This window comes from Budorcas taxicolor, chromosome 12 (assembly GCF_023091745.1).
Source record: "Budorcas taxicolor isolate Tak-1 chromosome 12, Takin1.1, whole genome shotgun sequence".
Classification (NCBI taxonomy): Eukaryota; Metazoa; Chordata; class Mammalia; order Artiodactyla; family Bovidae; genus Budorcas; species Budorcas taxicolor.
The window spans coordinates 12,575,288-12,599,683 of NC_068921.1; the positions used below are offsets into that span (position 1 = coordinate 12,575,288).

At 40.1% G+C, this 24,396-nt stretch overlaps 1 protein-coding gene across 1 annotated transcript in view; it reads left to right on the plus strand.

The window, feature by feature from the left end:
• The window catches only part of DGKH (diacylglycerol kinase eta), a 200,385-nt gene extending 176,630 nt beyond the window's left edge, over positions 1–23,755 (plus strand). The window contains exons 23-31 of the mRNA XM_052650123.1: positions 3,460–3,573; positions 4,049–4,183; positions 5,060–5,223; positions 9,759–9,864; positions 11,004–11,096; positions 14,744–14,863; positions 16,011–16,119; positions 17,910–18,040; positions 23,666–23,755. Of these exons, the coding sequence (XP_052506083.1) occupies positions 3,460–3,573; positions 4,049–4,183; positions 5,060–5,223; positions 9,759–9,864; positions 11,004–11,096; positions 14,744–14,863; positions 16,011–16,119; positions 17,910–18,040; positions 23,666–23,755 (1,062 nt within the window). The remainder of the gene's footprint in view (positions 1–3,459; positions 3,574–4,048; positions 4,184–5,059; positions 5,224–9,758; positions 9,865–11,003; positions 11,097–14,743; positions 14,864–16,010; positions 16,120–17,909; positions 18,041–23,665) is intronic.
• Positions 23,756–24,396: the final 641 nt, after the last annotated feature.

The window sequence follows — 24,396 nt, forward strand, 5'->3', positions numbered from 1 at the left end:
TTTCCATGTTACTCTCTTCATACATTCACCCTCTTTTTCCCTCTCCCCATGTCCATACGTTTCTTCTCTGTGTCTGTTTCTCCATTGCTGCCTTGCAAATAAAGGCATCAGTACCATCTCTCTAGATTTCATATATATGCATTAGTATATGGTATTTCTCTTTCTCTTTCTGACTTACTTCACTCTGTAAAATAGGCTCTAAGTTCATCCACCTCATTAGAACTGACTCAAATGCATTCTTTTTTATGGCTGAGTAATATTCCATTGTGTGTATGTAAAACAGCTTCTTTATCCATTTATCTGTTGATAAACATCTGCAGAACATCTGCTTCCATGTTCTAGCTATTGTAAATAGTGCTGCAATGAACGTAGGGATACATGTGTGTTTTTCAATTTTGGTTTCCTCAGGTATATGTCTTTGGTATATGTCTAGAAGTGGGATTGCTGGGTCATATGGTGGTTTTATTCCTAGTTTTTAAAGGAATCTCCATACTGTCTTCCATAGTGGCTGTACCAATTTACACTCTACCAATAGTGCAAGAGGGTTCCCTCTTCTCTACACCATCTCTAACATTTATTGTTTGTAGACTTTTTGATGATGGCCATTCTGACTGGTGTGAGCTGATAGCTTGTAATTTTGATTTGCATTTCTCTAATAATGAGCAATGTTAAGCATATTTTCATGTGTTTGTTAGCCATCTATTTGTCTTCTTTGGCAAAATGTTTGTTTAAATCTTTTTCCTCACTTTTTGATTAGATTATTTTTCTGGCATGGAGTTGTATGAGCTGCTTGTATATTTTGGAAATTAATCCTTTGTCAATTGTTTCATTTGCTATTATTTTCTCCCATTCTAAGGTTTGTCTTTTCACCTTGTTTATAGTTTCCTTTGCTGTGCAAAAGCTTTTAAGTTTAATTAGGTCCCACTTGTTTACTTTTGTTTTTATTTCCAATACTCTAGGAGGTGGGTCATATAGGATCTTGCTTTGATTTATGTCATCAAGTGTTCTGCCTATGTTTTCCTCTAAGAGTTTTACAGTTTCTGGTCTTACATTTAGGTCTTTAATCCATTTTGACTTTATCTTTGTGTATGGTGTTAGGAAGTGTTCTAATTTCATTCTTTTACATGTAGCTGTCTAGTTTCCGCAGCACTACTTATTGAAGAGGCTGTCTTTTCCCCATTGTATATTCTTGCCTCCTTTGTCAAAAATAAGGTACCCATAGGTGTATGGGCTTATTTCTGGGCTTTCTGTCTTGCTCCATTGGTCTATATTTCTGTTGTTATGCCAGTTCCATACTGTCTTGATGACTGTAGCTTTGTAGTGTAATCTGAAGTCAGGAAGCTTGATTCCTCCAGCTCCATTCTTCTTCCTCAAGACTGCTTTGGCTATTGGGGGTCTTTTGTGTTTCATATGAATTGTGAATTTTTTTGCTCCAGTTCTGTGAAAAATGCCATTGGTAATTTGATAGGGATCACATTGAATCTGTAGATTGCATTTGGTAGTATAGTCGTTGTCACAATATTGATCCTTCCTACCCAGGAATGTGGAATATCTCTGCAACTGTTTATGTCATCTTTGATTTCTTTCATCAGTGTTTTACAATTTTATGTATACAGTTCTTTTGTCTCCTTAGGTAGATTTATTCCTAGACATTTTATTTTTTTTGTTGTTGCAATGGTGAATGGGATAGATTCCTCAATTTTTCTTTCTGATTTTTCATTGTTAGTATATAGGAATGCAAGTGATTTCTGTGTATTGATTTTGTATCCTGTGACTTTGCTAAATTTACTGATTAGCTCTAGTAATTTTCTGATACTGTCTTCAGGGTTTTCTATGTATAATATGTTATCTGCAAATAGTGAGGGCTTTACTTCTTCTTTTACAATCTGGATTCCTTTTATTTCTTTTTCTTCTCTGATTCCTGTAGCTAGGATTTCCAAAACTATGTTGAATAATAGTGGCAAGAATGGACATCCTTGTCTTATTCCTGATCTTAGGGGAAATACTTTCAGTTTCTCACCATTGTGAATAATGTTTGCTGTGGGCTTAACATATATGCCTTTACTACGTTGAGGTAGGTTCCTTCTGTGCCCATTTTTTAAAGAGTTTTACTCATAAATGGATGCTGAATTTTGTAAAAGGCTTTTTCTGCATCTATTGAGATTATCATATGAATGCCCACAATTTTTATCTAAATTTTATCAATGAAGAAACTGACACAAGTTTACACAATTCATAAGTGGAGGAGACAGATTAAAACCAGGCAGTCTGATAACAAAAAGTTCCCAAATTTGTGTCCTGAGATTTTCAGTAAAAGTTTTAATTATGATACTACTTTACATTGAATATTTTTTCAGAGGCATAATTATGTGTGATACAGTAAAAAGAGGGAGTAAAAGGAACAAAGTAATAGAGCTGAAATTTAAAGTTTTTAGGTTAATTTTGTGAAAATACATTTAACATCAAAACAAAGTAATCCCACGTATTTTCATCTTCTGAGATTTCTTTTCGTGTTCTTAAATGCCCTAAAAAGTTGTAGTAAGATATACGATAAAGCACATACAGACACCGCTTGTAACACCTTGAAAAATTTCCCTTAAAACATATCAAGTGAACTCGATTGCAATTTCCATGTTCATTACCTTTAACTGTATGAAATCTGTATCACTTTTTGAAATTTTGAAGTTTCCTAAAATTACATGCATCATTTTATTGAGATATCTGAGTTATGTATGAACAGATATTTAATATATCTTATACCAAGATGGGGCTTTCCAGGTGGTGCAGTGGTGGACATTAGCTTTAATTTTCTGAAATCTGCATCACATTCTGAAATTTTAACGTTTCCTAAAGTTACATGCATCATTTAATTGAGATACCTGAGTTATATATAAACATATTTACTACATCTTATGCCAAGATTGGGCTTTCCAGGTGGTGGAGTGGTAAAGAATCCTTTGGCCAATGTAGGAGAAACAAGAGATGGAGATTTCATCCCTAAGATTCCCTAAGCAGGAAATGACAATGCACCCTAGTATTCTTGCCTGGAAAATTCCATGGACAGAGGAACCTGACAGGCTACAGTCCATGGGGTTGCAAAGAGTCAGACATGACTGAGCACAGTGCACGCATGCGCACACACACACACACAGACACACACACACACCAAGATGCATTATTTGGAAATATATTAGTTCACTCCTGTCAAGACTGCTTTATAAGAGGGTCATGAGTATTATATCCATGGGTTTTCAAACCTTTATTATGTTTATTTTAAGCTCTCTTCAGTGATTAATTTTGTCCTTGAAGTATCATTTACTGATAATAAGCTTATTTTTCTGCTTCCCATTTTTATATATTTTTAAAAATATATATGTTGCAGGGTTTACATTGCTTGCTGGGCCACTTCATTTAAACCTTAACTGTATTAGTGAAAGTGTAATGTGGTTTTTCTTTCAGATATTTGCTGCACCATCATTTGATGACAAGATCCTAGAAGTCGTTGCAATATTTGACAGCGTGCAGATGGCCGTTTCAAGGGTCATTAAACTGCAGCACCATCGAATCGCCCAGGTTGGTTTCCCTACTCAAACCTGACTTCACTACTTGTGTGCATGTGCGTGCTAAGGCGATTCAGTTGTGTCTGACTCTGTGCAACACTATAGACTGTAGCCCGCCAGCCTCCTTTCTCCATGGAATTCTCCAGGCCCAAATACTGGAGTGGGTTGCCATGCCCTCCTCCAGGGGATCTTCCTGACCCAGGGATCGGACCCGTGTCTCATAAATCTCCTGCATTGGCAGACGGGTTCTTTACCACTAATGCCAGCTGAGAAGCCCTCACCGCTTGGGCTGTTGAGAAGCTATGTACTCATACGCTGTATACTCATCTATAAAATAATGGGCTTTCTTGTTATTCCAGTTGTTACTGTGTCATCCTACGTAGAAAAGCATAACATCCCATTCCACAGAATGGACTAAGAGTCAGCTTTGAATACAGCAAGACTGAGTGTCAGATGAGCTGTACTCTCAGATAACTCCTTTATTTCAGTGCCGTACAGTAAAGATCACTATCTTTGGTGACGAGGGAGTCCCAGTACAGGTGGACGGAGAAGCATGGGTTCAGCCTCCAGGGATTATCAAGATTGTGCACAAGAACAGAGCTCAGATGCTCACCAGGGACAGGGTACGTAACCAAAGATAAGTTCTTCTAGAGTCTGTTCAACCTGTGAAAAGTCAATTGTCGTGAAAAACAAGCCCAGGGAAAAGATTTAAATTTTCTTTAAAGTCTGACAGTTAGATTGTTCTGGTTTAAAAACATGAAAGAAATATTTATTTAGTTCTGAAAATGGTTTCTTTTTTTAGGTTTAGAGAAAAATTGAGCAGAAACTATCTCTGGTCCCATATACGTCCTCACCTCCCTGACAAACACATGAATTCCCCTATTATATTTCCCTATATTGTTCCCCTTAATATCTTGCTTTAGCGTGGTACATTTATTACAGCTGATGAACCACTATTGATCCATTATTATTCACTGAAGTAATACTTTGTGTTATCCATTCTATAGGTTTTGACAAGTGTGTAATCATTTGTGTCCACCATTACAGATTCATGCCCAGTAGTTTCACTGCCCTAAATATTCCTGTCCTCCTCCTCACGTCCCTCCCTCCCTTTTTCCAACCCTGGCACCCCCATCTTTTTCTGTCTTTACAGTTTTACCTTACCAGAATATGTACTCTTAATTAAGGTCACACCCATAACAAATAAGACTACAACTCCATCCTGTTTGTTATTCATATAGTAGTAAATATTGACGCATAAGTTGAAGCTTTTAAAAAACTTTCTGATATAATGATCATCAGTTACATTACTTTTTATTTGCTGTAATATATGAGAAAACTTTAAGATATCTTCTTCGTCCTTGCAATATATTTCATGAAGTGTTAGGATTAGGAAAAAAGTAATAGTAGTTTTAAACCCATTCGTGTACTATCTAAACACACATTTATTTGTGTTTAGCTCTAAGCGCACAGTTCATTGCCTTACTGATTTTAAACAGGCCTTTGAAAGCACCCTGAAGTCTTGGGAAGATAAGCAGAAGTGCGATTCTGGTAAGCCAGTTCTCCGAACGCACTTGTACATCCAGCACGCGGCGGACCTGGCCACGGAGGAAGTGTCTCAGATGCAGCTGTGCTCGCAGGCGGCCGAGGAGCTCATCACCAGGTACCCGGGCCCCGCGAGCCTTGCGGCTGCGAGAACGCCGAGCGTGGCCCGTTCTGCTTTCCGTAGTTTGAATCCGTCTCTGCGGGGGTTCCACGTCTCTGGAAGGGACGCCTCTGTTCTCCATTTGCTACCTCCCTTGTGCCTCAGAAACTTCCCTGGTGGCTCAGACGGTAAAGCGTCTGCCTGCAGTGCGGGAGACCCGGGTTCGATCACTGGGTCGGGAAGATTCCCTGGAGGAGGCAGTGGCAATCCACTCCAGCACTCTTACCTGGAAAATCCCATGGATGGAGGAGCCTGATGGGCTACAAGGCTACAGTCCATGAGATCGCAAAGAGTCAGACACGGCTGAGCGACTTTCACTTCACTTGTGCCTCCGAAATCCCTGGTTTCCTTCATCAGTCCACTCCGACACCAGGACAGGCCAGGTCTCAGACTTCCTGAAACGCAAGGGAGAGCTGGCCCGATGTGCACTCTTGTTCCTGTGTATATTTTATGTTCTATATGTGCTCAGTCGCGTCCATCCTATCCGACTCTTCGCCACCCCGTGGACTGTAGCCCTCCAGGCTCCTCAGGCCCTGGGGTTCTTCCAGCACGAATACTGCCGTGGGTTGCCCTTTTCTTCTCCAGGGGATCTGCCCCACGCAGGGATCGATCCTGTGTCTCCTGCATCTCCGGCATAGCAGCTGGATTCTTGACCACTGAGCCACCTGGAAAGCCCTATTTTATAGGTGGCGCTAGTGGTAAAGAACCCGCCTGCCAAGGCAGGAGATGTAAAAGATGTGGGTTCAGTTCCTGGGTCGGGAAGATCCGCTGAGAAAGGAATGGCAACCCACTCCAGTATTCTTGCCTGGAGAACCCGTGGACAGAGGGGCCTGGCAGGCTACAGTGCATGGGGTTGCAAGAGTCGGACACGACTGCAGCAACTTATCACATATGAAACATATCTGTATGTACTATGTATATATATTACATATGTATAACCCTTTTGTTATTATTTCCCCGCTTTACATACAGTCTTCACTGTGCGTCTGTGCCCAGCAGCCCAGTCATGTCTGACTCGTTGTGACCCCCACAGACTGTAGCCCACCAAGGTTCTCTGTCCATGAAATTCTCCAGGCAGGAATACTGGAGTGGGTTGCTGTGCCCTCCTCCAGGGGATCTGTCCCACCCAGGGATTGAACCCAGGTCTCTTGTGTCTCCTGCATTGGCAGGCGGATTTGTTACCCCTGAGCCACCCAGGAAGCCCTCTTTATACTACATTACTCACTTATATGGTGCTTTGTAATTATTAAATGTTTATAGGATGTCGAAGGAAATATTAACCCTGCTCCCAAGAAGAGTTAGGGGGTGGGGATGGGTGGGAACAGTCCAAAAATCTGTTTCCAGTAGATACATCATGGACTTCGCCAGACCACAGAAATTATTTTTAGGAGACAGAAAGAGAAGATTAAAAAAAAGAAAAAGCTCGGTGAACATAAAACAGATAAAAATCACTATGACCAGGATTAAGCTTCAAAGATGAGGCGGGACCACAGGCATGCGTCTTCTCACCTCCTCACCCAAATCACATCTACCCAATGTGGGTAAGAGCTGCCTGACCAGGTCACTGTGAAGGTTAAGTGAGACCCGCCATGGGAAGCGCCCTTGGCACAGCAGGTCCGGCATATTCGGTGTTTTGCGCATGATGGCTATTATAGTCTTCCCACACCTTTACCTTGTCACTCATCAAAATGCTGAAACAAAAAAGGAAAGCAAAGCTTAGGAGTCCGAGGAGCTAACTTGCTTCCTTTCCCCTCCCCACCCTCTCCGTCTGCTCTCTCTCACTCATTCCTTATTTTGCTCTTTAAGTATGTGTTAGATGCCCAGAGTATGCTAGATGTTAGAGATACGAAAAAAGATACACACTCCCTACTGCTGGAGACCAGTATTTAAAATTTTAGAAAAAAAGGATGATAACTGTAAGATACTGAGCAGCTTAGGAAAAAGATAAGGGAAGATTAATATTTAGCCAACTAAATCCACGTAACTACATTATTGTGCATCTCAGCTTCTTATCCACAGACACAGTAGTTTTAAGGTAAATACATCTTAGATACCGTGAACATCTTCTGTCGACTTCAATTTACAGAATTTTTTTAAAATTTTTTCCTGGCTTTAGTGAGGTACAGTGGACAAATAAAAATTCTATACTGTATATTTAAGGTATGCAGTGTGATGATTTGATACATTCTAAAATACATATACATTCTAAAATAATACAATCCAGCTAATTAACACATTATGGAAAGCAGTATGGAGATTCCTTAGTTTTCTTGAAACTAAAGCATGCTCCCTTGAAATCAAAATGTTCTTCCTATATTATCATCCTGTCAACCAACCAAATATCCTTATCCAAAAAAAAAAAAAGAGGGGGACGTGATTCCCCATCAGCCAGTAAATCAGGCGCGTTCATCGATTTTCAGAATGCGTATTCATTTGAAAAAGCAGAAACGTGAAAGTTGCTCTCATAGTTGGGTCCAGCTCTCTGTGACCCTGTGGACTGCAGCCTCTCCCGCTCCTCTGTCCTTGGAATTCTCCAGGTAAAAATACTGGAGTGGGTGGCCATTCCCTTCTCCAGGGGATCTTCCTGACTCAGGGATCAAACCCAGGTCTCCTGCATTGCAGCAGATTCTTTACCATCTGAGCCACCAGGGAAGCCCACACCTAGTAGGAAATTCAGTTAGCAGTTGGAAATGTTCCCTTGAGGTTGAGTACTTCCTTTTGCCTTGAAAATTAGAATAACATTTACTCATCTCTGCTCTTCCTCTTCCTCTTCCTCATGATTTCAAGGTTGTTGATAAGGATGCTTAGGTGATGTTTGCAAGTTCCTTTGTGTCTTGGCTATCAATCATATGATCCTTAAGAATTAAATTCTCCTTTGCTCGTGATTCAGCCATGGAGGACTTCTGTCTCTTCCTTTGTTCTTCCCTTTCTGGATTGAAGATCATTCTGCTTGAAGATGTCAGAAGCAAAAGGATTAGAATAGATGTACCTTCTTGCTTATTGCACACCCTTCTCATTTTCTAGCAGTCAGTAGAACTTCTCCCTTTTCTCTTTGACCTTATTGCCCTGCCTTTCTAAATCCTGTCTTTCTAGGACTGTTCTTGAAGGTCTAGATTCCAAAGGACTGTGGCACAACAGGCTTTGGCGTTGGATAGACATAGACCAAAATCCAGACTCTATCACTGATTAGCTTTGTGTACATACTAACGCTCTCTGAGCCTCCTATGTCATCATCTACGAAGTGGAGAAAAACCACAACTACCTGTTAGGTTGTGAACATTAAATTAGACAGTGCATATAAAGCACTTGGCATGATGATATATGTGGCAATATTTTCCCCTACTCCAGTACTTTGGCCTCCTAATAACAAAGAGCTGACTCATTTGAAAAGACTCTGATGCTGGGAAAGATTGAAGGTGGGAAGAGAAGGGGATGACAGAGGATGAGATGGCTGGATGGCATCACTGACTCGATGGACATGAGTTTGGGTAAACTCTGGGAGTTGGTGATGGACAGGGAGGCCTGGTGTGCTGTGGTTCATGGGGTCCCAAAGAGTCAGACACGACTGAGCAACTGGAGTGAACTGACTGAATCTGTTGTAACTGTGCCTAGTCAAAGTTTCAGTGAATATAAGATGTGTCTACACTCTACATTTCGGCCCCTCTCAACTTTCCAGCGATAATGCAAAATGAAGTGTCACTATACGTTGTGCTTCCAAGTAGCACCTCAGTATGCATATCTCTGATGCTAGGCCTAACATTTTTTCAATTTAATTAATTTATTTTTGGCTGCACTGAGTGCTCGTTGCTGCCCACGGACTCTCTGGTTGCAGTGAGCAGGGGCTCCTCTTTGTTGCAGCGTGCAGGCGTCTGGTTGCGGCGGCTTCTCTCCTGGAGCCCGGGCTCTAGGGTGCGTGGGCTTCAGTCATTGTGGCACTCGGGCTTGATTGATTGCCCCAAGGCATGAGGAATCTTCCCAGACCGGGGATCAAACCTGTGTTTGATCTGCATTGGCAGGCAGATTCTTAACCACCCGGAGAGTCCATAGGCCTAACTTTTTATATAAAAGATTCCGGGGTTGGTATTTTTTGTTTCCTGGTGGCTCGGATGGTAAAGAATCTGCCTGCAATGTGGGCTACCCGGGTTCGATCCCTGCGTCGAATCCGGGATCCCCTGGAGGAGGGCATGGCACCCCACTCCAGTATTCTTGCCTGGGAAATCCCATGGACAGAGGAGCCTGGTGGCCTCAGTCCAAGGGGTCACAAAGAGTCAGACATGACTGAGCACCTAACACATACACGCATTTTTCGTTGCAGTAGGGTTAGAATTTCGTAAATCTACCCTGTGCCATTCATAATTGAGCAGTTATTAAAAACTTTTTTCCTTTCATGCTTTTTTTTTCCCCCTTGTTTCATTCCACCATTTCTACACTTCAGAAAACTCAAGTAGCGCTCGGAAGAGTGGTGTGTTCATGGGTCTTGTTTCTGCCTCCAGGATCTGCGATGCAGCCACCATCCACTGTCTCTTGGAGCAGGAGCTGGCCCACGCGGTGAACGCCTGCTCCCACGCCCTGAACAAAGCCAACCCACGCTTCCCAGAGGTGAGGAGCTAATGGTAAATGCCCATTCCGCACATTTTTTGGTGTTACGTACACAGCTTGATACTTTAAACATGCCACATGCTTTGAAAGAAAACAGTATATGAGTCTCTACCGAAAGCTTACCCTTCACTTATGACCAAAGCTTTCTTGATTTTCCTTTCCTGCCACCGTTTTCCCACTCCTGCTCTTAAGTTCACTTCACCTTTTTTCTGTTTCACTTTGACTCGCTTGGCACCTTACCATCTTCCTTGTACTCCTTGTCCTTTTAAGTACCTGCCATTCCTCTTTTTTACCTTCTCCCCTGCACCTTCACACAGGGCACACCTAGGTATCATGCGTTTAACTAGAACTGATCACTCGATGTTGAAGTTGTCCACTGAAATAATTCTTCATTTCGTTTTACTGCATCAGTAAATTTGGTCAGTTTTCTTTTTTTTTTTTTTAAATTTTGAGATTTTTCATTTGAAGGTAAATCTTAATGCTATTAAATTCACAAATATGCTAATTTAAATACCCAATTCTATTATCTAAAACACACATTGCAAACATACAAATATCTATTCTCTCCACATGTCAGAGTTTTCTAATGTAGAAGTTACAACAGGTGAATAGAATCTGACTCTTGAAGTTATATTCACTTGCCAAGTGATACATGGCATTGTTTTTATCCTTTCAGTTATTTAGTTGAAGTTACCTGGGGTAAAAAGAAGTGTTCATCCTTAAGATGAAAGTCTAAAACTCAGTCTGGTTGGTTGGAACTAATGAGAGTGAAATTCAGTGGATAGAACTAATGTGATCAGATAATGCCCCTTTTAAGACGTGATTTTCTTTGACTTAATTTTTGTGGGAATATGTGTCTTTTGTCACCAGCATATACATGCTTGTGTGCCCGAGATGTGGTTCTGTGTGTTTACTACAGTCAGCGTATTCTTTTGGTTCTGTGCTGTAAGACGTAGAAGAGGTAATCCTGCTAACAAATGTGAGTGTGAAATTTTGCAGTTACAAGAGTGTTTTGGCAGATTTTAAAAAATATTTGCAATGTGAATTTAAATCAGAAAGATAAAATGTACTCTCTGATGATTGAATCCCAGTTTAATACAGAACTACTTGTTTTTGATGTCTCTCTTTTTTTTTCCTAGAGTCTTACAAGAGATACTGCCACTGAAATAGCCATCAATGTGAAGGCCCTATATAATGAAACAGAATCATTGCTAGTGGGCAGGGTTCCTTTGGTAAGGAAAAGAAATGATGGATAATATCAGAATGATGATAAATGTATGGTTCTTGCCTTCATTGGGGAGCATGCATTCATCAGATTCTAATGCACAGGCAGGCTCTGGCCCCCATCTCTAGAGCTTCCTTTTTACCTCGCTTTTGCTTTCAAGAAACTATATGACTGTACCTGGGAGTACGCTTCAGGCTAACAGGAGTAGAGGGTCCCTCGTAGCTCAGTCAGGAAAGAACCTGCCTGCAATGCAGGAGACCGGGTTTGATCCCTGGGTGGGAAACATCCCCTGGAGAAGGAAATGGCAACCCACTCCAGTATTCTTGCCTGGAGAATCCCGCGGACAGAGGAGCCTGGTGGGTTACAGCCCGTGGGGTCACAGAGTCAGAGACCACCTTGCAGCTAAACCACAGCAGGAGCAGAGCTGCCCTGTCATCATGTCTTTATATAATCCTGCTCTCCCCTGCCAGCTTTGAGAATCTTGGGCTTTACAGAGAGTAAGACCTCCTTCAAGGACTTGTTCACCCGTGAATGCAGAAAAGTAGAGGAAGTCTTGAGCTGTGTCTCTGAAATTAAGCTTTGAAATATGATTGTTACTGTTTTCTAGATGGGCTTAGATGATGCTTTCTAGACTCAGTGTGTCCAGAACTAAATTTCAGGAACTAGACCTATCCCTGGATTAACTCAAGATTGGTGCTGGAAATCGAGTTGAGGCCAAGTGTGAATCAGACCACAATCCTTGGACCTCAAGCACAAGTGCTAGGATTCTGTAAATGTTTCTGTCTGGTTTGCCCAGAATCCTTCCCTTGTTAGCTTTTCCTCCCTCATCCTGGAAATGTTCTAGCATTGGGTCTTTTCGCCACCTAGTGTTCAATTTTAGGTTATTCACACATGCTGTTGTAAATGTAGAAAGCCTAATATATTAGCTATTTTTTAATTCTTTGTAACAATTTTCATTAATTGATAGATGAGGTGATAATCTTAAAACATTTCTGTTTACTATAATTTTATCTCTTACTGGGGAAAATTTATACATCTAAATAAAAGTGAGAATAAAAATCATAGTATCTGGCATAGTGAAAGAATGAGAGAGGTGATTGGAGGTGATTGGTTGGAATTTCTGTTTGGCTGCTGTCCAGAAGAATATTGCCACTGAAGCATCCTTTGTTCTGAGAAGAGAATCTTAAAGGCTGCATGAATCAATTGGTTTTACCCATTTCCAAGGGAAACTCAAAAGCAACTTCCTTGGGGCAAGAGGTGGCTGCCTCTGCTATGATCGTGAATAGAAACTTTTAGGAAGAAATGTTGGATATATCTTTTGATAAAACCAATAGGAAAATCATCTTGGTTATTCTTGACACTTCTATTTTTAACCAAAATCTTCTTGCTGCTCTTCTAAAATTAGTCCTATAGGAAATCCAGCAAGTCATGACCTCAGTACCAATTACTGGATGAAGGGCATGTTTTTTGTGTGTGTTATTTGAAATATATTTAAGATAATTGCTGATTGAGAAGAACTAGAAGCATAACTTACTTTATATTTTAGCTCTCTGTACTGAAAGTACCCACTGAGTGTTACTTGGTTAATATTAATCAATTATATTTTGTTAATATAGAAGGATTCTTCTGCACTTTTAATTCTTCTGTCATAGTCAAATATGGATGTTTGGTTTGAAAATGTACACCAGTGAAATTTTTATTTTTTGACTGTACTGCACCACTTGTGAAATCTTAGTTCGCTGACTATGGATCAAACCTTGGTCCACAGCAATGAAAGGATACGTCCTCTCCACTGGACCATCAGGGAATTCCCCTTTACCAGTGGATGATTTTTAAATGTTTGGCAATATTGATATCAAAATAAAAAATCAATCATATTTGAGAGCAGCTAAGTTATACTCTTTAGTTTGCTTATAGAATGAATATAGCCAATGCAGGAGACATAAGGGAAATAGGTTCAATCGCTGGGTCAGGAAGATCCCTTGGAGGAGGGCATGGCAACCCACTCCAGTATTCTTGCCTGGAGAATCCCATTGACAGAGGAGCCTAGCGGGCTGCAGTCCACAGGGTCACAAAGAGTAGGACACAACTGAAGCAACTTATTAGCACATAGCACATACAATAACTATTTTATCAGTTTTATAAGACATATATACTTAGACTAAAATAAAAGTGATAACTTTTATATGATATGGTGGAGAATTTCTGTATTTGTATTAGCTTCTAGAAATACTAGAATTTGAATAACAGAGGGGATTTGAGAGCATTTGAATAACAGAGGGGGAAAAATAATGTCGATAATAAATAATAATAATATTCTCTCTGAACTTTCAGTTTAAAATCTTGTCAACCAGAACTTCACTGGTGTTCCAGTGGTTAAGACTACGCTTCCCCTGCAGCGGGTGTGGGTTCCATCCCTATTTGGGGAACTAAGATCTTGTATGCCTTGCAGTGTGACCAAAATAAATAAATTCAATCTCCATGAACCTATATATAGGTACTGTACAATTTTGACATCATTTATCAAAGTTTGATTTGCTAGAAGAGATCCTCGAAATTCTGTAGTCATGTTCTAAGCCCAAGAATACTGGAGTGGGTAGTCTGTCCCTTCTCCAGCGGATTTTCCCGAGCTAGGAATTGAACCAGGGTCTCCTGCATTGCAGGCAGATTCTTTATCAACTGAGCTATGAGGGAAGCCCGAGAAGGAACCTGAGACTCCTCAAATCAATTCATCATCCCTTGGTGGCATAGTTAGTAACAAAGCCAAGGCTGGAATTCAGCGCCTCCCAATTCTGCTTGTAGCAGTGTTGATTTCACCTTTATTTATTTATTGAATTTGTGACTTTTAATAACTGCTTTACGGACTTCCCTGGTGGTCCAGTGGTTAAGACTCCAAGCTCCTAATGCAGGGGGCAGGGGTTTGATCCCTGGTCAAGGAACTGTTCCCCATGCTGCCCCGTGTAGCCAAAAAATTTTTAAAAATAGTGATGATAAGTGCTTTAAATGAATGAGCAAGAGGTGACCAGTTAAATTCTCTTTAAAGTTTCCAAAGCTTCTTCCAGTTTACAAGCCATTTAGCTTTTCCTGATTTGTACAACAGCTTTTTATCACCAATTTTTCTGAGATCCGTAGGCTTTTTTTCTCCTAAAGTTATTATTTTAGTTACCCAGAAGATTATTGTGGCAGGCGATTCTTATTATGTGACATGTTTTTGACCAATTTGAAATATCATTATTTGTTTACACTGTAGCCTGTGTAAATCAAAATGATTTTTGCCACAAATATGTTAAAATGATGAGATTATTTACTACAGCAAGGCAGATGGGATGCAAGGATAAGAAGGAAGAAGGGATTTGCATAGGAAAAAACCACCAATAGCAATAATTTTTTCTGTGAAATTATTAAAGTCACACTACTTACTTGTATCACCTTTGGGAAGTGAGGATAAATCTATGCAAATTTGCTTACATGAAGTCAGTATAAAATAATTTGTTCTTTTTTCTCTATTTTTGTGTGTTAAAACCAACAACACTGTGTCTCGCCTCACAAGAGGTGAGGATGTTCAATGTCAGTGAAATAGTTTATTCTGTTTGAGGGTTTGAGGTTGGTCTCTGAGGCTTGTTTTATCTCGGTTTTTAATCTGCTGTTAAATAGCAATTGGAATCTCCACATGAAGAGCGCGTATCCAATGCCTTACATTCCGTGGAAGTGGAGCTGCAGAAGTTAACAGAGATTCCGTGGCTTTATTATATCTTACACCCGAATGAGGATGAGGTATGTAAAATTCAACCTGTTTATAAATGTGTATGCTTTGTGACGATAGAATTTGAACGCACCTTTTGAAAAAGAAATGTTCAGGAGAAAATACATTTTAAATATAGCCATCCTCCCCTATCTGCAGGAAATACATTCTAAGACTCCCACGGGACCCCTGGAACCTCAGTACCAAACCCTACATGTACTATGTTCTTCCTTACACACACATACCTAGGATAAAGTTGAATTTATAAATTAGGCACAGTTACGACATCAACAACAACAATAATAAAATAGAACGATTATAACAATGCACTGTAACAAAAGTTACATGAATGTGGTCCGTCTCTCAAAATACCTTCCTGTGCAGGTGTCATGCCCCTTCCATATTGGCTGAGCGTGCCTCATGCACTGTGGCCGTAACCTTTGCAGTCTGAGATGTGCCAGCAAAACTAGCATGAATTTTTTCTCCCTTCACAGTTTCACAGACAGAAGATTCATTCTTACCGCAGATCTTAGCTAGCTCAGCATACGATTTTTTTTTTCTTTCCCTTATTAAGAACTCTCGTCTTTTCCTTAAAGGAAGCACTTTGCAGCTTCTCTTTAGCATATGTGAATTGCTGGCATCACTACTTTTGTTCTTTGGCACCATTATTAAGTCAAATAAGGTGACTTGAACACAAGCACGGTGATACCACAACACCTGGTCAGATAACTCAGATGGGTTATGAAGGGACTAACAGATGGGATAGATGAGGATGGCTCAAGACTTCATCATGCTGCTCAGAGCAGTGTACAACTTAAAACGTGTATGGATTGTTTATTTCTGGAATTTTCATGTAGTATTTTCAGAATTGAGGTTGACGGCAGGTAACAGAAACCACGAAAAGGAGAACCACACTACTGTCCTGGTCGGGGAGACTACTGTTCTCCTTTCGAATGCACTTTTCTTGAGCAAATGAGAAAAAGCATTTATGTGAACACATCATCTTGCAGGAGTCAGTACATTTTCAGGAGTATGCAACACCATGAACTTTTGGGGAGGGAGTTATCACTCCAACAATGTTCTGTGTGTATAACTCTTCCTATGTTATCTCTGCTGTCAGAGTGGGTTTTTCTTCTCTTAACATCCTGAGAAAATTCTTTCCTTGATCGACTCAAACAGGAGCCCCCCATGGATTGCACCAAGAGAAATAGCAAAAGCACGGTATTTCGTATTGTGCCCAAATTCAAAAAGGAGAAGGTTCAGAAGCAGAAGACAAGTTCACAGCCTGGTAGGTGATCCACACGGAAAGGGAAAGTATAATGTTTTGGAAAAAGTAACGGATTAACGTGATATCGTTAAGGGGATGAGAATGAGCTGAGATTAGAGAGTGATAATCATTGTACCACATTATGGATATACTCATAAATAGCTTTTATGGATGTACTTATAAGTAGCATTTATGCTGTTGAATCATACACTGTAAAATGGTTTAAATAGTGAATTTCATTTTATGTTCATTTTACCACCATACAAAAAAATCATAGCACACCTAAAATAAGTCCCACTGTGAGCAGGAGTCTGTAGTCATGAAGCACACAAGACTACGAAGTAGTTTGCTGATTTGCTTCCGCTTCACTGTGTAAATGTCAGCGCCTCTGATGGTTCTTCATCTTGCTCAACAGCAGTTCAGCGCTTACAGTTTGTTCTCCTTCTTTAGCACGCACAATCTACCTCATTTTGACAAATGGAACGTAGAAACTTTCGTTTAATCCTTTAACTTGCCAGGTGCATTTTCCACCTCAAGTCATATATTCTGTTCCCCCTCTTTTAAAGACTTGGAACACCGTTTCAGCTCATCAATAACAGTTCACTGTGATACTTGCATTCTCAAGCAAAGATTAAACTCTTTCTTGGATATTCTTTCAAATTCCCCTTTCACCTCTCCCTAGAGATTAAATTTAGTGCTGTAATACTGCTGAAGACCTTCAGGTTCTATGTATATGATGGTAGATGTCTTAATTTATCGAATAATTTTACAACTCTTCTGAGTTAGCCATCTCATATTAAAAAGTGATATATAACCTTAGTTTTGATAATGCACAAAGCAGCTGTTGAAGAGCATTTTAAAACCAAATGTGGCAAACAAGGAGACTTTTTATTAAGCTAATCAACATTTTTTAAGCTAAAAAATGTATGAAAGAGAATACATACAGTGAAATAACCCAATTAACCTTGGAAAGCAGTGTTGACAGTTTTTAGACAATGTTAAGTTGATTTAACAAGACACTTATTGTATAATTGTACTTCCCAGGTGGTGCTGGTGGTTAAGAACCCACCTGCCAATGAAGGAGACATGAGACATGGGTTCGATCCCTGGGTCAGGAAGATCTAGAGGAGAGCACAGCAACCCACTCTAGTATTTTTGCCTGGAGAATCCATGGACAGAGGACCCTGGCGGGCTACAGTCCATGGGATCGCAAAGAGTCGGACACGACTGAAGCGATTAGCATGCACGCAAGCCTTGCATAATTATTAGCACACAAGCATTGCGTGATTGTCTGTAATGGGAATCATCAATAGAACAGAACCAACAAAGGCAGCTGAGAACCAATAAAGGTCTTGAAGCTGGCAAGGCCTGAAGCAGAAGTTTGTGTCAAATTATATCCTGTGTCAGATTTGAACTTTTTATTAGCATTGGTAGCTCAACTATAATAAGTTTCGTATATGATCTTAAGGAAATCATCAGAGTTTATTTAGACCTTGTACTGCTGATCCCGATTACGAGGAACACATTTCTATACACGTCGTGTGGTTTGCATGGCTTTAAGGAGGAAATTGAGCTAAAGCGAAAGGCGCAAGTGCACAGCAGTGAATGTCTTTGTAGAGTCAGGACCTCATGTTGATTGACAGTCTGAAACTTGCATGGGAAAAAGCGGAGTTGTAGTTTTGTTGAGACAGTACCTTGAACCTTTCCCTTGGCTAGCACTGCTGCTGTTTTGCTTCTTCTTTGGCCAACCTGTGCTTTGTAATGCATTGAGCATGTAGAAATTAAGGGGGTTTTGCTCTTAACTTTGGTAGTTCAGAAGTGGGGCACAGAGGAAGTTGCTGCTTGGCTGGATCTGCTCAATTTGGGAGAGTACAGAGAAATCTTCATCCGTCATGACATCAGAGGGGCTGAACTTTTGCATCTGGAAAGGCGAGATCTTAAGGTATTTCCTTTGTGCTACTCTTCTCTTCTTAAATTTTTTTTCTTGCAAAACAGACTCCTTTCTCCTGCGCCCTTCAGTTCTGTGCTTGCAGCTTGGCTCATGGTATGCGTATGTAATCTATATAATATGCATTGTTCTGTGGCCCGAGTTCATTATATGCTTTTGAAAAGAGAAAGTCAGTAATATTTTTCTGTCAGAATCATTGTCTGACAGTTACAGCTAAAGCTTAGCATGAACTTAGTAATTTTTCTCTGTGTCCATTGGCATGGCTGTGCTAATATCTCCAAATGGATCACGTTTCCATCAGTTCATTTTCTTGGATCAACATGAAAGGTGATATTTGTTGCTTAAAATGATTGAAAATATCTACTAAAAAGTTCAAATAACTAAAAATTCATTCAAAATACCAAGAACAAAGCCTTTCTAATATAGGAAACTAGATGAGAGACTTAGCAGCAGTGGCTACTTAGAATTCTACGATTTGGTTGTGTTTCTAAATTGACCTTTCAGAGGTCACGTGAATAACTAGACAAATTCAAATTTCCTTTCCATGGCTTATTATTGAGATTGTCTTCTTCCCGAAAATAAACGTATTTTCCTTTTTAGTGAATGAAGTAAAAATTATGCCTTGTTTTTGCCAGAGAGCTTCTCAAAACTTATTTGTCTTTTATGACAGGGAAGAAAAATTATGAATTCGTGGTGTGCAGCAATTCAGTTTTCTTCTTTGAGTGGACACTCAACGACAGAAATGGCCTAAATAGCATATTCTGTTCCAGGGTTAAAAGTAGCATTCTGTCATGTTATATTTTCTTGCCCCATACTGCCATTTACAAATTCCAAGATTGATTCATTAAGCCAGTGATAAAGCCGTCAACATTTGATGGATTGATTCCTTTCCTAATCACCTGGTTCTAACAATGCATAACATTATGAGACAGTAAATTCCTAATAAATTCATGAACAGCTGTGCCGTTATCTATAAATATTTTAGTAGAGACTTTTAAACCCAACTGGGTAATATAAAGTATATTATACCTAAACATTGGCACTTCCCGGGTGGCGCTAGTGGGAAAGAACCCACTTGCCAGTGCAGGAGATGGAAGAGACCTGGGTTGGATCCCTGGGTCAGAAGATCCCCTGGAGGAGGGCATGGCGACTGACTCCAGTGTTCTTGCCTGGAGAATCCCATGGACAGAGGAGCCTGGTGGGTTACAGTCCATAAGGTCACAAAAATTCAGACAGGACTGAAGTGGTTTAGCATGCACGCGCACACACATAGCTAAACATTATACCTAAAGACATATACCTAGACATTTTTAGCCAGAATAATAATAAAATAATAGATTAACTAGTTACCTTAGTTGAAAGTCCCAAATCTGGAACATAGCAAAATATATAGAATATATAGTATTCGAGTAAAAATTGACTTCAGCACTTCAAATGAATACACTAAAAAGTAAATGAGGAAGACCGTTACATGTAACATATTTGTGTAGCTTCTGATATCCTCAACAGGCAGCAATATTTATTGAATAGCTAGTGATGAATGGGCTTCCCTGGTGGCTCAGAGGGTAAAGAATCTGCCTGCAAAGCAGAAGACCCAGGTTCGATCCCTGGGTTGGGAAGATCCCCTGGAGAAGGAAATGGCAATGCACTCCAGTATTTTTACCTGAAGAATTCCACAGACAGAGGAGCCTGGCAGGCTACAGTCCATAGGGTCGCAAAGAGTCAGGCACAACTGAGCGACGAACACATACGTATGTACATATTGGTGACTATATTGTTCTCTTCTCTAGGTAGCATCTGCCCTCTAGAAGCTTGCATTTCACTTGCCATGAACAAGCATACATTCAAGGAAAAGACTTTGTCTATATATAATATATGTATTATAAACATACACAAACATACACTTGCACACTATGAGTGATAATATTTGCAGAAGAAAAAAACAAAGCTCACATATAAAAGTTAAAGTTAGACTGATAGAACCCAGCTGGAAAAAACAACAAGAGTACAAAGGAGATGATTAAGAATTATGTTACTAAAACTTTTATTTAGCATGAGACTTTTTTGTTTTTATTTTTAAGGCAAATGACATTCTTTCCCTTAAAACTTTGCTTTCAGAAATTTGTATTGACCTAGTCGGTTTTAACTCTTTTGGTTCTAAAACACAGTATAGGGCAATGGGAAGGGTAATAATTTTACAGAGTCTTCAGTGGAACAAAACCAAGCCAGAAAGGAGCTCACCTTGTTCTCTGTCATTGGAGCTTTAAGAGGGAGCAGCCCTTTCAGAGGAAAGTCTCTGAATGTTGGTGAAGGGTTATCTATTTCCTAGGTAACTGTATCCATTACCATTACTTTGGATACTGTCCATAGATATATCATTGGCTCACACGTTTCTACTTCTAGCCCTGACGTCGTTTGTAAAGTCTAGGATCGTATCACCAAGTCTGCTTGCCAGTAGGCCACGACACAGACTATCATTCCAAGTGTCCACAACCAAACTTTTGCAGTCCTGTCCTCCTCCTGTTCTGCTCCTTCTCCTGCGGTCTATTATCTTAGCAACTCAGGGACCTGAGCCAGAGAAACCCAGGGTCGCATTTAGCATCTTCCTCTTCCTTATCCTGCCTCATTAGACCATCACAAAGTGGTTTAATTTTAATCTCCATCTAGTTATCTTTCTGCTTTCCACAGTCCTTCCTCTTGCCTGTGTAAGGTCAGTAGCTTCCTCACTGGCGCAACCACTGATACTCTTGCCCTCTCATCTATTATCATTGCAACTAGAATGATGTGTGCTGGTTGCTCAGTCTTGTCTGCCTCTTTGTAACCCCATGGAGTGTAGCCCACCAGGCTCCTCTGTCTGGAATTCTCCAGGCAAGAATACTGGAGCGGGTTGCCATTCCCTTCTCCATCGGCTCTTTCCAACCCAGGGATTAAACCCGGGTCTGCCACACTGCAGGCAGATTCTTTAGCATCTAAGCCACCAGGGAAGCCCAGAGTGATGCTTTAATAACATCAGATATATCACTCTTCTGCTGAAAACCTTTCGATGGCTTCCTATTTCAATTCCAATAAAGACTCAGCATCTATGGGACACCCACAAAGTTCTGCCTATGTATTTAATCTGCTGTGGGGCCACTGACCCTTTGGGGATATACTCTTCCAATCTGGCCGTGCTTCATTTATTTAAAAATATGAAACTCTCACGTCAGGGGTGTACCCTCTGAAGGTATGCTTCTTCCATACCTGCCACTTGGCTAGTTGTTGCTCAGATCTTGGCTCAGGTGTTACTTCGTTATCACCAAACAACTGGGGATAGCAATGTGGCAGTCTAAAGGTGGGAAAGGGAAGATATTTCTAATGTGCTGTAACAGACAAACTGATTGCAGTGTTTTCTCTCCTGGAAGACAGTAGAAAGGAGTGAGGGATACCAAAGAAAGTAGGGCTTCTCAGGTGGCACGGTGGTGAAGCATCGCCTGCCCGTGCACGACACACGAGAGACTCAGGTTCAACCCCTGGATTGGGAAGATCCCTTGGAACAGGAAATGACAACCTGCTCAGTATTCTTTTCTGAAAAGATCCCATGGACAGAGGAGCCTGGTGGGCTTCAGTCCAGCAGGCCTCAAGAGTCAGACATGAGTGAGCGACTGAGCACACACAGACACACCCCCCAAATAAAGCGGTAAAGACACGGGGTTGGGGGGAGGTTGTTTGGTTGGTGTTTTGTTTTCTCCATTTGGAAAGTTGTTCATGTGTGGGCCAAAGGATAACGGCAGCTACAAAGAATGCCTCTGCAAAGTTAAAGCTCTTCTTCCAAAGAACGAAAAAGTCGACACTTACACATTTAAGAGTGTGTAAGATGTGGTTTTTTTAATGGTTGGTAATTTTTTAATTTCAGGATTTTGGTCTCATGGCATAACTTTATCACAGCCTGATTCCTAGAAGACATGAATGTGTTGAACTCAAACTAAAGAAAATATAGCCAAGAAGTTAGTGTAACTCTAGGGGAAACCTCATCTCATGACTCATGAATTATGAGTAGAGTCTGCTTCTCTCAATGAAGCTTTTATTCTTGAGAATATAGTATGGCATACTATATATAAAATATTTGATATTAAATGTCTTTCTTAATCAGATAACTACATTATCACAAAATATAAAGAATACTTAACTATTCCACTCAAATCAAATGCATCTGCATGTCTGTCTTCCTTTAAGGTTTGGCCTTGTTTTTAAGTCTGCTGTTCTAGCACACACTCAGGAGCTGGAGAGTTGACGTAAGACTAGTTTTGGGTGACCTGGTGTCTCATGAGCAGATGTTTTTCAGGATCAATTAAATATTGTAAAAACATTACCCTGAAGTTATCTCAGGCTTGAAAAGAGCACTCACTGTGGAAAGATTATTTTCCAGAACGATGCTGAATCCTCAGTAGCATTGGTGCTAGAGAATTCAGAGAGTTCATGAAGTGTATGGGGGAGATTGAGAGAATGTGTGTGTGTGTGTGTGTGTGTGTGTGTGTCTTCTCAGACAAATAATCTTGTGATACCTTATAATCCTACTTTTGAGACTGCTTTGAAAGTCATCTTTTTACTTATTTTCAGATATTCCACACTGTGATTTGTGAAGCAGTTGACTTCACATACTGGCAAATACACTATGGCCATTAAGCTTAAAGAAGCTATTGGGAGTAGAGATCTTCACCATCTGTTTTAGTTTTTCAGACAGTAAATATTATGGCTGCCTTGAATGCATCTCCTTTATCCACACAACAAGCATTCATTTGCCAAGTGCCTGCTCTATGCTGCACACTCAGCAGTCACCATTCATTTCTGAAAACTGTTAGGTTGGCCAGAAAGGTCATTTGCATTTTCCCATAACATCGTATGGATGTTTCCATCAATGTTATAGGAAAAACCCAAATGAACTTTTTGGCCAACCCAATAAATCTTGGCTTCTTGGTTCTTTTCAGGAAGGTGGGTCTTTAAAAAACAAGAAGAGTTCTGAGGGAAAGGAGTCAAAAGTGTTTTGAGGAAAAACATCAACTCACATATACCTATGTCTATGTGATTTTTTTTTTTTACACTTATAAAACATAAAAATTATTTAAATATCTCACTCACATCAAAGACTCTAAATGCAAGTATAAAAGGATTTACATTCCACATGTAGGTCATAGGTACTGGAGTCTTCCTTGAGGAGCAGGACTGATTTGTAAGTTTAATATTTTAGCAAGGAAATGTGTAGTTGTTTTAAGACTACAAAATTTATTTGAGTAGATTTTGCGGATACCCTGGTATCACATGTCACTTCTCTCAGATTCCAAGAAGACCTGTGTTTCCCTAAATCAAAGAAGAGAAAGGGGAAAGTAATTTTGACTACCTTGTGTATAACCTATGAGAATGTTACATTGAAGAGTGTGTAAGATGTGGTTTTTTTAATGGTTGATAATTTTTTAATTTCAGGATTTTGGTTTTATAAACTTACCTTTCTGACTTTTCTTTGTAAATCATTGAATCTAAACTAAGATGAATGCTAACTACATTTTATTAGCTCGCTAAATATTTAACCATCAGTTTTCTCATATCAGTTAACTTCTTTCTTTCTTTTTACCTTTTTTTTTTTAGGACCTGGGGATACCGAAAGTGGGTCATGTGAAGCGAATTCTCCAGGGAATTAAAGAGCTTGAAAGGAGCACCCTCCAGCCTGAGGTGTAATCATACTGGTGCTATTCCTTGGAAGGAAAGTCATTGCTACTTAATACAAAGTCCTTGGGAGCCATTGGCTGTTCTTGTAGTTTTCTGCCTAGATGAGTAAGCACCACTAAGACACCTCTATGGCTTAATATTTTGCTGTGGGTGAAATTTTTGATTTGAGGTATTAGAAAATATTTTTGTGCCAAAAAGAAGTACATTCCACGAAGCCATTTTCTTATTGCGCAAACCTGACATGTTCAAATACGTTCGTGTTAGTAAAAAGGTAGGAGGAATCTGAGACAACTGCATTGTCCAAAAGGTGGAACTGTAGAATATTTCCTTCCCTTTAATCTGGTCAGGTGGGATTTTCTTATCGCACAACCACAGAAAAACATGTGGCTGAAACTTACTGGGTTTCAGTGTTAGAGGCATTGGCTTCTTCCGTCAAATCACTGGCTAGAAGACTAAGATGTCAGTTACGTGGTGTTTTGAATTGGTATCATTTCAGATCTCTAGCTCTCAGTGGTCAAAGAGTATGGTTTAAATCCCTCAAACACTATGACTGAATGCAAATCTTAATGCACGATGTTGCTGCCTGAATTGTTTTTCTGTTTCTTGCATGTCACATTTAATATGTAACACTTAGCTTTAATGTCAGTTTT